This window comes from Hirundo rustica, chromosome 3 (genome assembly GCF_015227805.2).
Source record: "Hirundo rustica isolate bHirRus1 chromosome 3, bHirRus1.pri.v3, whole genome shotgun sequence".
In the NCBI taxonomy this organism is placed as follows: domain Eukaryota; kingdom Metazoa; phylum Chordata; class Aves; order Passeriformes; family Hirundinidae; genus Hirundo; species Hirundo rustica.
This window is the reverse complement of record NC_053452.1, coordinates 61112565-61127114: the sequence shown is the minus strand read 5'-3', so window position 1 is coordinate 61127114 and position 14550 is coordinate 61112565. Positions and strand designations below refer to the sequence as shown.

General features: G+C 37.6%; 1 protein-coding gene across 4 annotated transcripts in view; it reads left to right on the top strand.

Annotated features, from left to right (window-relative positions):
* The window catches only part of L3MBTL3 (L3MBTL histone methyl-lysine binding protein 3), a 78398-nt gene that overhangs the window by 46730 nt on the left and 17118 nt on the right, over positions 1-14550 (top strand). For all 4 annotated transcript variants that reach the window (XM_040059323.2, XM_040059326.1, XM_040059325.1 and 1 more), the window contains exons 12-16: positions 1079-1155; positions 2550-2635; positions 4780-4890; positions 6482-6596; positions 9758-9860. In XM_040059323.2, the coding sequence (XP_039915257.1) occupies positions 1079-1155; positions 2550-2635; positions 4780-4890; positions 6482-6596; positions 9758-9860 (492 nt within the window). The remainder of the gene's footprint in view (positions 1-1078; positions 1156-2549; positions 2636-4779; positions 4891-6481; positions 6597-9757; positions 9861-14550) is intronic.

Sequence of the window (14550 nt, the reverse complement as noted above, 5' to 3'; positions counted from 1 at the left end):
TATGTATATATAAGGATATAGAGTGCTTTATATAATAATTTAATATTACTGGGGGCTTAAACAGGCTTTCTCTTGTCTGCTTTTAGATGAGTTTTTTTACAGTGTGTGTCTCTTTTGTTTGTTTTTGTAAGAGGACTTGATAGCAGCACTCACTGCTGCTTTCCCCGTGCACAATGTAACTGACCCAGGGAGCACAGTGAGAGCGATCTCTCTCACTGCTTCAAGCAGATGCCAGCACATGTAGCTCACCCTGCCTCTGTTAGTCTTCTGTGGCTCCTGTGGCATGCCACAGGCAACAGCAGCAATGCAGAATAAGATGTACTTGACAGAAAATACTGTTAAAGTTGTTAACCCTTTGGGTAAGAGAGTTTGTTCTGTTTTTTAACAGCAGCTTGCAGTCTTGGATCACTAATTCTTTCCTTTGTTTGGGGCCTAAAATGCTTATTTTATTGTTTCTTGGGGGTTTGGGTGTTTTGGTTTGGGCTTTTTTTCAGAGTTTTTCTCAGACCTACCTACTTTGCTTATGTGCTGCTGGGTTACAGTAACATGTTTATAGCTCCATTTAAGCCATTCAGAATCCAGTTTTGAATTTTTGCTTGCTATTGGCAGTGTGTTGCAGTTATATATGATTTTCTCCTCCACCTCCAAGTGCAACCTGGACCATTAATCAAGATCTTTGAGCTTTTGGTTTCAAATTATGGTCTTGGCATTGCGAGACTCCATATGTCTTTGATGGGATTATGGTGTTCTTGCAACTGGCCAACGTGATTCTACCGGGAGTCTCTCTGCTTGTGAATTTGTCAGATCCAGCATCATAGCTTCTCTAAACTCACTAATTTAAAGGGCTTGATTTTCTTGGTCTTCTAGCAAAATTATAAATAAATCCTTATGCTTGTATAGGTGGTAACAAGTCTGTGTTAGATGTGTTCTTGTCTTCAGGTTAGGTTTGCAGTTTAAGTTGAAGGTGTTGTGGGTTGTTAGGAATTTAAGTCCCTCTTGTAGGTCTTGGTTTGTAGGCATAATAGGATGTATGAAAAGTTGCATTTTCAGGCCTTGTTTTTTTCTCCCCTTCCTCCAGGTGTGAGGCAGCTAGCCCACATATTCATCCTGTTGGATGGTGCAAAGAACATAAAAGAACTCTCATCACCCCACCAGGTTTGTATCTTGTTACATGTCTGAGAGATTTAAGATAGCTCTAGTCAGCTAGCATCGTTAAAATTTACAGTAAGCTTTCTCTTACCTCTCCTGAATATTTTTCTTTCTGTAATCAGGAAAATCATTGATATTTGCAGAGTTGTAAGGTTTTTTTAACAGGACTTAATAATTTGAAAATAGAAGTATAATAGATGTTAGGCATTAAGTATGCAAATATATACTGATTTAGTAAAGAGACATCATTCACAAAAGGTATCCCTTGAAACCTGAACAAGTTTGCATTTTTGGCTGAATGGCTGACAAGTGCTCACATTCTGAAAGTGCTGATAAAGCAGATTTCAGGTGTGTGAGATCATTGCATTAGAGAAACATCTTCAGGTGAACTGAGTGTGCAAGGTAATGGATTGATGAGAAAATTGCCTTACATGATCAAGGAATCAAACATGTCAGGGATCTTTGGAATGAAGGAAAATGCTGTGGGAGAGATGATAAAGAAGAAAGGAAGTATATTCATTAGTGTGAAACTTGAGACAGTTTTTCAGGACTGTTGTGTATGGCTGGATGACCTAAATGCCCTGTTGTGGAAATTGGTATCTGGGGTCTGAGAACATGGAAAGTTTTAATTGGTTAAAACCGACTTCAACAAAAATTCTAATAGCCAGCAGTCTTGAAAAGTTGTAAGCAGTCTGTCAGGAGATTAATTGCAGCCTATTATTCAATGAATCCCTTGTAAAACAAATTATAATTGGCTTTGTTCTCTTCTAGCTTATGAATACTAATGTTTAAACTTCAAGTTAAACTTCTGGTGTGAGTAAAGGTGAAGGACAGGCACTGCCTTTTCTTTAACAGCCAAGCTGTATTTGTGTTTCTTCCCTAGAGTGTTTATAAACACGACATTTTCTGAGAAAGGCAACATCTTTGATGATGTCTGTAGATTATTCATAAATGTCATGGGTGTTTTGTTAGAAATTTAGTTAAAAATTGCTCACTAAAAGAATAACAAGTAGTCAGTGTGCTCAACTGTGGTGCAAAGCTATCACTGATTAGATTGTTTACCAGTGAATGACTGTTTATTACTTGAATTAATTTCCTCAGTTAAGTGGACAGATTTTTTGGGTCCACATATTGCAGAGGGAATCAAAATATTCTCATATCCAAAGCAGTTGTGTACAATAGCTACTCAGTAGTGTGTATGAGAGAATTGTTGACTCTTTTAACCTGCATGGTGAATTTACCAGAGTCAGTTTAGAAGAGCCTTTCTTGCAATTATTTCACAAGTCCAATGTATAAATCAAAACAGTTTTATAAAAGTGCTAGACACTCTGTAAACTAGACGTTAGCTTCATTTTTTTGCACTGCTGTGTTTAATTTTTCTCATATTTCTTCTGTGCCAGATTATCCACATGCTAAACATTTTTCTTGGGAGAAGTATTTGGAGGAAACCAGTTCATTACCTGCACCTGCAAGGGCTTTTAAAGTGGTGAGAAAATGCTTAAATTTCTTTTATGCTTTTAAGTTCATGTAATTAATTTGTTTCAGAAGATAATACATATATGGTGTTCCTATGTTTCCAAATATAGCCAGTTAATTAGTTGCACAGTAGGTGTTTTATTTTTATGCAAGTTTGCAGTTCACTGTTGAAATCAGATTATTATAAATAACTATTAATGTATTATTTTAATTATTATAAATGGGATTAAATGCTACCAGTATATTACTAATGAGTGTAATTTGCTATGGAAAATTACTGCCTACCTATTACAAATAATGAGATAGCTACTGAGTCATGATAACATATTTTGAAGATTTCTATTTCTGTACATTTTGTGTGGTGCAATAGATACAGTGTAAAAATGAATGTAAGAGGGTTAGTATGCTTGTCTGTCTAGTCCATTGTCTTGGGCTTGTTTTCAATGCCCTTTAGCAGACGTTTTCTTCTGCAAGTTTGCAACTAGGGCCTGTGGGCAGCATCCACAGGCAGCTCCCCTGCTTAACTATGGTGTTTATGGGCAACATCCTTTTCTTTTATCTTTGCACTTGCTAGTTTCTTTTAGTGATCCATCTTTTTGAGGTCTTAAGGTTTCAGTGGTGGTCACTACTGCAGAAAAGAATTACACAATGGCTCGAGCTGGAAGGGACCTTAAATATCACGTGGTTCCAATCTCCCTGCCATGGACAGGGACACCTTTCACTAGACCAGGTTGCTCAGAGCTCCATCCAGCCTGGCCTGGAACACTTCAAGGGGTTGGACATCCACAGTCCTAGGCAACCTGTTCAAATGCCCCATCATCCTCACAGTAAAGTATTATTTCCTAATATCTAATCTAAACCTACTCTCTTTTAGTTTGAAATAATTTCCCCTTGTCCTGCCACTACATGCCCTGGTAAAAAGGCCCCTCTCTATCTTGTAGGCTCCCTTCAGGTACTGGAAGGCTGCAATTAGATCACCCCCAAGCCATCTCTTTTCCAGGCTGAATAAACCCAGTTCTCTCAGGCTTTCCTCACAGGAGAGGGGCTCCATCCCTCTGATCACCTTGGATTGCTGTTGGGAGCCAGCAGTGGGTGGTCAGTAGCTCCCAGTCCTTGTCTCACAGCACACGGAAGCACGTTTGCCTCAGCTTTTCATAGTAGGGGCACTAATTCTCGACTTTGCTAAGGGCTGGATTAACAAAAGGCAAAATGTGGTGTTTATATAGTTCCTGGGGTCATTAGATTACCAGAGGTTATTAATGATCTGCAGTTTATCAGCCTAAGGTATGTCTGGCTTGGTAATGTTTCTCAATCCTGCATTCAGCACAAATATCCTGAGCAAGGATTAGGAAGTTATTTGGTTATATCTGAGACAGTAGCAGTGTTTTGTGTTGTATTATGGGAGAAAATTGAGTTCTTAAGCTGCAGCTGAAAGAAAAACACCAATACTCCGGGAAATCCTAGAGGGACAGATACATTGTTTTCCTAAAAAATTAGAATAAACCTCATAACTTGTGAATATGTTCCTTTAAAATGGAAATAATTTTGCTTTAGTTTTCCTGACTGCAGATGACAAACACAAAATCAGATACTTCTACCAAAGACACTAATTTTGTCAAAATAGCATTACAAACCCAAGCATTTGGTCCTGTTTGTTACTGTTATGCCGTGGATTAGTTAAGTTTTCAGCAGGAAACTGAAAAAGGGTTTGATTCATGAAACAAAAATATACCACAAAGCACGAATGTGTTTCCTTTAGTCAATTTCATAGACATTTCAGACAGCTGGTATGTAATGCTTTATTAAATACTGCATTGAAACTGTTGGCCAAAATCTCTAGGAAAACATTTCTAGAGAATTTAGGGTGGGGTGGGGGGGGAGGGGAGAAGAAGATCTAAACTAAAATTAGCCATTTACATCCTTAGATGGCTTGAATCCAGTCCACTCCAGGAGAATCTGGAATCCCACAGTAGTTACTTTGTTTGACTGTATTGATAACACTAGTTTGAATTATGTTTTTATGCTTGAATTCCTAGTAGAGGGATGGCAAATTTGCAAAAAATAAGGCAGAAAGGCTTTGATGGATTATATATATTTTACAGCTGCAACAGATCTTGAGATTTTGTTGTTTGACATAGTATTCTTCTTTTCTAGAAACCTTCTCATGGCTTTCAGAAGAACATGAAACTTGAAGTGGTTGACAAGAGAAATCCAGTATTTATCAGAGTAGCAACCATTGTAGATACTGATGACTATAGAATAAAAGTAAGTTTCTCTGTCTTATTGTACTATCCTGCTTAAGTAAATGATAAGGACTTCATAAAACAAAAATCCTGTAGTTGTAAAATTAACCATGGAAAAAAATAAGTGGTAGTGCTCTGTCCTGCTAAGCTTTTGCTCTTGCTTTTCACTAATTGATATATGCATAATTCCTTTGGAATAGGTTGTTCTATTGTCCTCTTAGATACTTGTGCTGATGTGGGTAGTTAGAGAGCAGAGTTGAATATATTGGAAAATTGCTTTTGGAATAGGAAACAATTGTCTATTCTATCAAGAAATGTCATTATTTAATATCAAGTGTCAAAGGGCTGCTTTGATATTTGTATTAGGGACATTAACATATATGATCTAGGTTAATTGAATCTGTCTCTATAAGTTTCCAAGGGGAAGAGAGAGATACATGTGAGATATGAAAGAGCCCTGATCTTTCATCCTTCATCAGGGATTTTTGCAATTCTGAGGTTTCTGTTAATTACGGGTTTTGGGTTGGATTAAGCTAAGTTAACATATTTTTAATGTATTTTGTAGAAGTTGTGTACTTGAATTACTTTTCTTTCATTGTACGAAACCAGTTTTCACTCCAAAGGCCTTAAGTGTTAGAAGGGCTAACACATACCAGATACCCAATTAGAAATGAAGGATGTGTGTGTTTGTACGTATTTAGCAGGCATACCTGTTATTTCAAGGAGGAGGATGACATTTCATTTTGAATCATCTGAATTAACTGCTGGTAGGAAGTCATCAGAACTAGTATCTTCACACTTACACATTTTCTACTTCGAGTTGGACATAAAAAAAAAAAAAAAAACCAAAAACCACCAACTATCCCAAAATAAAGAAAAAACCCACTCTCCAGTCTAATGTATTAAATGACAGGATTTGTAACTTCTAGAACAGTAATTTGGCTCTGTAGCATATGTTGAAAGAGCTCTGTTTGTATGTGTCTGTGTGTACGTGCATCCACATGTGCACCTGAGAGATCCGAGGTATTTACTGCTACAGAGGTCATGCAAGATTTGAAGATATTTAGCTTTCATGTGAAAAAATGTGTGCATAACCCATACCGGTGCTGTTCCTGCAAAGTCAAATGCTTCATTGCCTCTTCCGTTTCAACTCTTTATCCTATATAGTCTGATTTAGTAAAATTGTTGCTTGTATGATGGGGGGATTGTTTGTTTTTTATAGATAAATTCAATTTTTTTAGTCCTTTGCTTACTACTCTACTGTTCTTAAATCCAGTTCAAACATTTAGATTTTTATGGGGTTTTTTTGAGATATGAAAAAGGCAGAAATTCCTGCCTAAATTTAACTATTAATGTGAGAACTGCATTATTTCTGGGATTTGAGCCTAATAACACAGTAAAAATCATATGACATATGGTTGTTTACTCTTTATTTTAGTGAGAGTATGTCTGGGTCCAGAATGTAATGTACATGTATTTTCTGTGTAACTTCAGTAGTTCTCTGAAAGTGACTTCTCTAATGGACATGCCATCTCTAGAGATTACTCAGGCAAGCTGGTTTTATGGAGAATTTTCCCAATCTAAAATGCACTATTGTCCTTTTTGTATTTTAGGTTCATTTTGATGGCTGGGATAGTATTTATGATTATTGGACTGATGTCGACAGCCCTGATATCCATCCTGCAGGCTGGTGTGCGAAAACTGGCCACCCTCTGCAGCCCCCACTCAGTAAGGGAAACCACACTGTAATGTAATGATGGTAAATGACATCTGTGCTGTGCTTTTTTCCCTGCCACTGCCATTGAAGGAAAAGAAGCCACTAGGATATGCAAAATAATTGCAAATGTGACATTTAGTGCAAAATCAACAGTCAGTAATTAATCACTTTTTAGAAGATGGCTTTATTGACCCTTACTGCAATGGAAATGCAGGAACCACAGTCAAAACCAGAAGTAATGTAAAAGATCTGTTGTGTAAAATCCTGGCTCTCTCAAAGCCAGCCCTGAAACCGCTGTGGCACTCGGTAGGGGTAGGGTATCACTCTTAAGATCCTTTGTTCACATCTCTCTTGATGGTTACTATGCTTTTTGGCTCAAAGGAGTCCAGAGTGCACTGAGAAGGCACTGCTTTCAAATGCTGTGGCAAATCCTCAAAAACAACTAACTTCTTTTTCTTCTTCAGCTGAGCAAAGAGGGATTAATGGTACCCACTTTGGAAATACATCTAACAGGAGCGTGGTACCAATAATAACGCTGGGTTTACCAGCTTGCTCTCTCTGGGGATTTTGATTTACTTGTAGAAGTGGGAGAGGTTGCAGGGAGAAGAGACTTTTTGGTAAATATGTCCCTGCCTAGGCCACTGTGTTTCTGGATAATGGCAGTGAAATCACTTTAGCCAAACTTTGAACCGATGAGTTTTTAAGTGAGTGCTGTTCTCCGAGATCGGTTTACATAGTGATTCTGAGTTATAGTTTGCACACGTGCTGAGTATTCACAGCTGTAGCAAGGTCAGAAGCAAGTGTGCTTGGAAAATAAGAAATGCTGAGCAATGCCAAGTACTCAGAAAAAAAAAAAAAAATAATAATATCAAATAACTGAGCTAAGTCACACAAAGTGTGAATGTGTTACCTGAAAATCACAGTACCTCAATTCAATGCCTCTAAATGCCAAGAAGAAATGACTCCTTTCCAGGGTGTGATCAGAGTATATTCATTAGTTTTCTGAGCACTCCAGCAGTACAGTGATGACTGCCTGTTAGGAAGTTAATCATTCTGCCTTCAGAATCTGAATAGAGTGCCATAAGTGCCAAAGCATAAAGTGAATAACGAGGAGAAGAGAGGATACTGCATATCTGCTTCTTAATCTGAGATGTGTCCTCACACACATGCTGGGTGAGCAGCCCAGTGGGAAAAGTAGTCTGTGGCCACATAAATGAAAGTTGTAGCATATGGCAGAAGGGCTGAATAAGGTTGAAACATTTCTATTATGTAAGATTGATATATAAATAAAAATCTTAGCCTAAGTGGGAGTATAAAATAAGCAAATTTTTTTTTTTGAGATATTAAAAGAAGCAAGGTATGGGTGCTTATCACATATAATGTTATCTCCTTTAGGTGGTGGCTTAAGAGGCACTGTAGATCCCTTTTAAGGACTGGTTAGAAGTAACTTTCTGTTAAGCTACAGTAATTAAGATGGATGATATGACAGAAGAGGAAGTTAACCATCCACTAGATAGGAAAAAAGTAATAATCTACACAAATACATATAAAATAGAATGATTACTGAATAAAATATTATTCCAACAATATGATTTTGTTTTATTACCATGTAGAATATTATAAAAATGTTAATATTGTTTCCAGGTAAGTTAAAAGGCATTTCCAGACTTCTGCAAGGGTTTCATGAGGAGGGAAGTAAATATTTCACTAGTTTCTGCCTCAGTCACTATGATAGGACTTTCATCGATGAGGTCCAGATCCCTGGCATTCACATGAGAAGCTTTGTGTGAATGCTGTGCAATGTTAGCAGTATTCATCTAGAGCAGTTCCCAGTATCCATGTATTCATACTGTTTTCAGGTGTAATTTTGTCATCATGAAGGATTATGACCTTTTCGGTAGCAGTTAGGGAATTAAGAGCCAAGTATTGGTGTTGATTTTAACATTGTTTCACAGTGATGCAAACAGCAGTTTCTGACATAAACACAGACAACCAATTGTACCTCTATTAAATTACATTTTTAAAGAGTTCAGATTTTTAAAGGGAAGAGTGAACATTCGTAGGGAGTTAATTTTTTAAAAATCAGAACATCAGTGAAGCAGGACTTCTCTGTTTACAGAAGCATCCCTATTCAGATAACTCTTCCTCTAACTCCACTTACTTGGTGCATTATAAGCATGATTTCTGCATAAAGGTAGAGAAGGTGAAATTGCCTGTTTTTTCACCTGTTACAGTCATTGAAGGCTATAGAAGTCTTTGGACTTCAGTGTAGTGATAGTTTTATAATATTTAGCTGGAACATTTGGTAAAAAAAGCTTTTAGAGTGTTCCAATTATACGTAATAATTCTCTGTCTTTCATTATCCATCTGGGAGCAAGACTCTTTCATCTGGAAAAATATTTAAATCGACCTTTTCATGTCTGTATTGTTATCTGTAGGGGGAGATGCAAGTTCATGTTCTTTTCAAGAAGAGCTGGTACCACAGGGGGACAGTGCACGCTTGCAGAGGCACAGCAGGTGTTCCCAGTGTCATGTACTGGAGCACAGCTGTCTCTCACTTGCTGTGAAACTGTGGGTTATATATTATGTTTGCTTGGGCCTCAAAGCTCCTTTTGGTGTGCATTCTTTAATGTCTCTGCAGGCATCATTGTTACAGGTTGATGAAAATCAGACAGACACATAAATTCAGAGAAGTGAAAGTGTCAAAAATCTCCTGACGGCTCATGCCTTTTAGTAGTATTTTCAGCCTTCATTTTTACATCTTTTTTACTGGAAAACTTCAGCTAAAAAGTGTGTAAGGACAGTAAACATTACAACAGGAACAGGGATAGAGTAACTTACTTTTTTTGTGCTCTTGCAAAACAGCCAGGTTCCAACTAAATGTAGATCGTAGAAGAGAAATTGGATGTCATGCAGCTCCTCCAAGATTTGCATTCTTTATATGGATGTAGTTCTGTTGTAGAGATTTAGTCGCATGGAATAAAATTATTTCTCCAGTGGATTAGATTGTTCAACTCTCCATCATGCTTTTACAGAATGTATTATTAAAGTATTTCTGTTTACTTATTTCTTCATGCTTGCTAGAATGCACTGGTATTTGTGCATATTTATGCAGCTTTTAAATATTAGATAGTTTTTTAAAATCTCATTTGTAATTTCCCCTGGTATGCAGGTCCCTTGGAATTGGTGGAAGCTTTAGAGCATGGAGGATGTCCCACAGCAGGATGTAAGGGAGTTGGACACATTAAAAGAGCAAGACATATTGGCCATCATAGGTATGTTCTGTGAAACTGATTTTATTCTTTCAATTGAGGGATGTGTGCAGATGGTTCTTTTAAATTGTTCATAAGAAAACAGATCCAATCTGGAAAAAAATAGGAAATCTTGTAAACCTAAATATGCAGTTATTTCAGTTGCCATGGTGAGCATACTGAAATAAACATTAGCAATCTGTAACTTCATTTCACCAGGGTGTGCTGAGATAAGATTTGTTGTACATTACTTCTTGTCACAATTGGTAGATTCAGTTACTCTGTATTTTGTTCCTTTGAGGATTCCTCGGCTTGCTGTCCAGATTGCAAAATGTTACAGGCAGATATGTATAGAGCAATAACTTTTGAACGTTTTGAAATATGAGGCCACTGATTTTATTATGGCTTGGGTGGTTTTTTTCTGCTTGCTTGGTAATGGTAAGGATTTGCTTGTTGGCTTGGAACAATGCTAAAAAGGAAATTCCGATTGACGTATTCCGGATGACAACTTGCTGCTTATATTTTGTGTTTCTAAAGATGCTTTGTTGAACATCTTCTGTAGTGTAATACAGAAATATGGATATCCCATCCTAGAGAGTAGCTGGTATTAGCATGGGAGAATGGAATGGAAGGGACAGAGAGACAATGACCAAGTAAATGGGAAACATTTCCCAAGTTGATTTTTTCTTTTTTTTAATATTTACAGTGTGAGGTGAATCCAGACTGTTTCATTAAGAGATGTACAAGTAATATAGTATGTTAAGTTGAGAATGAAGCACTATAAATATCATCCTGTTACCTTTTTGCAAATTTGAGCTTCCAAACGTTGTCATTCTTCAATTACACAGTCATAAAATTCTCAAATGTCATATCACTTTGTTCTTCTTGCTCTCTCGTGTGGTTAGACAACTGCTCTTTGGTTATTTTTTAAAGTATCTTTTCAAACTACCTTGATCCAAGAGTGAGCTTTGCAATCTTTTCACATTTTTGATGAGAGAATTACGTCCTGTTGACTCAAATTACACCACAAGGTATTGCTGGTACATCACCATGTGTTAAGGTCCTGACTAATCCCTATCAAAGATACCTGGCCAGCAAAATTCACTATATTACTACATTTTGATATGCAAAATGCATCTTCTGCTGCAAATTCTTCCCTATCTGCAGCAGAAGCATTGTTTGTGTTGTTAGGAGCAGAAGATGTCCTGATGCTATAGGACAGGCTTTATCCCCAGGAAGGGACGTAGCTAGGGATAGCTCCACTGACAAAACTTGCAGTATGATCTGTGATGGAGTTGCCATGAAACAGTATGCCACACCACTGTCTCTCAGACTATTTTCACCTTATTCCTGTTGGCTTTTTCTGTCTTATGTTATTTTTTTTTCCATTATTTTTCCTCACAGTTTTTCTACCTTTCCTTTTCTAGTTTCCCTTTATTTCCCTCAGCGAGTAGTCTAACTCCTTAAACAATCAAGTTCTTAAGAGGTTATTGTCTGTTACCGTATTGTAACCTTCTGCATTCGTAGCATTAGTCCACTGCAAATGTGAGCTAAACTAGATTTGCCTAAAAAGCTTCCTGACTGCTTAGCTGAAACCCATTTAATTGCACATTCTAGTAGACTCGAGTCTTGTATGATTTATTATTGCATCTAATCTGGGAGGCAATAAATTCCAGTTCCTTACCAAGTACTGTCTCAATTACTTAGAATCAGGTGGACATACCACGGGTTTCAGCCCGAAGTTGAATTTTAAAATAAGAGGAAAAAAAAAAGTAAATTAGTCTGAAAAGTTTTTCATTTATTATCTCTCTAAATAAACATTGGCAATTAAAAGTTCTAATGTTTTAGATGGAAGGGATGAGTAAGAGCTGTATGTCTATATACTTTGTGTAGCCTTTGCTTTTATAGCTACATTTTCCATGCTATTTAAAGGTTGTTATACTTACTCATCCTGAATATTAAGAAAAGAAACAAACTCATGGCATTTCATTGTGCCTTTTTTTTACTGTAGTCTAAGCAATCCTATTATCTGCACATTAACTGATAGTTCTAGGGTATAAAAATATAACGAAGGAGATTTAGTTGAGCATAAGACAGATACTTGCTGTTTCATTGCAAATAGATTTTACCAGTAAGTATCTTATTCACTAGCTATTGATTTTCTCTGTGATGATATTCTAGTTTTGTTCTTGGGCGTTTCTCTGGAAAATGATGAGATTTCTTCTCTTCTGGAGCCTACAAAATTGAGGCTCCTGGTCTCCACAAAAATTCTAACGTTGTACCACCACTTTTGCTGAATTAACAAAGAGATTTTGAAATTTGTACAATTTTCCACATCAGGTAGCATTCCCATGGCTCTTTTATCTTGGCAACCTTGAAATGTAATTAACCATGCTTATCTTGTTTTTGTGATGAGGTGCAACGCATTTTCTGCCTGTGTGCAGAAAAGATGATAATTTAAAATGCTAAGTAGTTCTGAAATAATTTTGAGAGCTTGTTCCTTAGGAATCAGATGAAAGCCTTGGTGATTAATTATATAGCAGTGCTAAAGCATTTACTTTTTGGATAAGTTGATGTTACTAAGGACTTAGTATCTATCAACAGTTGATCTAGGGTTACATGCGGCACAGCTGAAGCAGCCTGATGTACGGATTGTTGGCATTATGCAGATCACCTGCATATTTATGGTTGTGAATTGAATACCCTGAGGTTTAATGCATGCACTAATTCTCAGGTTCAAGCAGGAGCACAAAGAGGTCGGTTGTAAGTAGTTCATTAGAGTTTAGAGTCAATTCTTCATGAGTAGAGATTTTGGCCAGAAACTTCAATCTTCCCATGCATTGTGTATTAAGTTGAGGTGAACTGAATTGCTGTGGTAGAGGCTGCGTCCTCTAACAACACATGTATAAACATGGAAACTTCAGCTCAGCAGGAGGTCACATCTTTTTGTTCAGTGTCTGTTGAAGTAATTGGCAGCTGGTTTTTGATACCAGTCTCAAGTTTCATTTTTTCTTTCGTGTACAGTCATTGGCACCAGCCAAATCCGTTCTAATTCAGGTTTAGACTGTGGAAGCAGCTTTCTCCCAAAAAATGAATGCTTTGGTGATAAATATTCACTGTAACTTGTGAAAGAGTATTTGTATTGCTTGTTTTGAGACTAGTTAAAAATGTTTTCATAAAATCTGGAGTAAAGAGATCACTCAACAAAATCCACCAGCAGAAATAAAAAAAGAACACATCTCTCAGATGCTTCAGTATCTTTTCTCTGAAGGTTTCCTGCTAATCATATTTTGCTACCAGCTGATGTGGTCACCTGGACATAGGCTGCTCTAGACAGTCTAATCCATCCATTAGCCCGGTCTGGAGCTCTCATACAGCCTCATCCCTTGGCAGTGCTCAGCAGTAACTTGCACCTGAAAGGCACTGAGGAGCTGCTGTTGGTAACATTTCCAGCCAGTACACCGGGAGACCTGTCTGTGGCTTGATACACATTGGAAAAATATTCCAAATGTTCATAAAGGCTAATAATATGTATCTAAAAGTACTCGTATGCAAGTTTTTAGACCTAACAGAGTGCTGCCTTCCTCTTCTTTAGTTTAAGAGAGAATCCTGGCCTATGTTCCCTTCTGATATTAGGTGTAGCTGAGAGTATTCCATCTGGACTCTGTGCTTCAGAAAATTTGCATACTGCTACGAGATAGGAGCATCTTCAAATGTCTGGAGAAGACTAAGGTCCATGCCTATCAGCAGCCCACTTTTATCCTCCTACCCTTGAACTTTACAGAAAAAAGATAGGTATGTAACTGCACCTAGAGATAGATCTTGAGTGTGATAGAAGAGCAGATGCAAATAAATACAGGCGGGATGTGCTACTCAAGACTTCAGTTCCATCAGACAATTCTGGAAAGGGCTGGTTATGTGAAACCTCTGTTGACTTGAAAATCCTAGGCCTGTGATTAGGATGATGCATTGCCTTTTTCTCTCTTCATCTTTGATGATTCAGTGAAAACAGAAACTTATTTTAATGCTCAGTTTTCACTCAGCATATGCAGGACTCTGGAAGCAGTGGCTCCCTTTCCTCGGAGAACTATGGACACACATATTGCCAGCCAGTCCTCTGCCATTTCAGCAGTGCCCTGCAGACAGCTAATTGCTGTGTTGTGCTGATCCTCCAGCATTTGGAGATGGCTGATTACTCTCGTGTGTGTCAGGTGGTATTAATGTGAATGTTTGTTTACTGAGGCAGCTCCGATGATAATTGAGGTCTTTGTGTTGGACTGGTTCCAAAGCTGTGGAGCAGTGCTGGGGGGTGTACAGCCCTGTCAGAAGGATAGCAGAGGTTTCACATTGAGTACCTGCTGCTGCTTTTGCTTACTGCCATTCTTCCTGACCCTCTGGCAGACCTTGGTACCACCGAGCCAAGGACATCTGATCATTTTGGAAACTAACTTCTGAACTTCTGCTGTTTTCAAAATCGTGTGCTACAGCAAAATGTAAGCTGGAGCAGAAATCCAGGTTTAAGGTGACAGAAGAGTTAAAAATCCTTATTTAATATTAAATAACCTAAACACCAAGACTTCTGAGCCCTTGAGATGAGTTGTATTAAAAACTTTACAGTCCTTTAGAAATCGAATACTTCTATTATGTATGAATAGCAAGATTAATTTTCTTCATTCTTTGTAGTAGACAAGTTAAACTGAACTGAAGGCTGGAG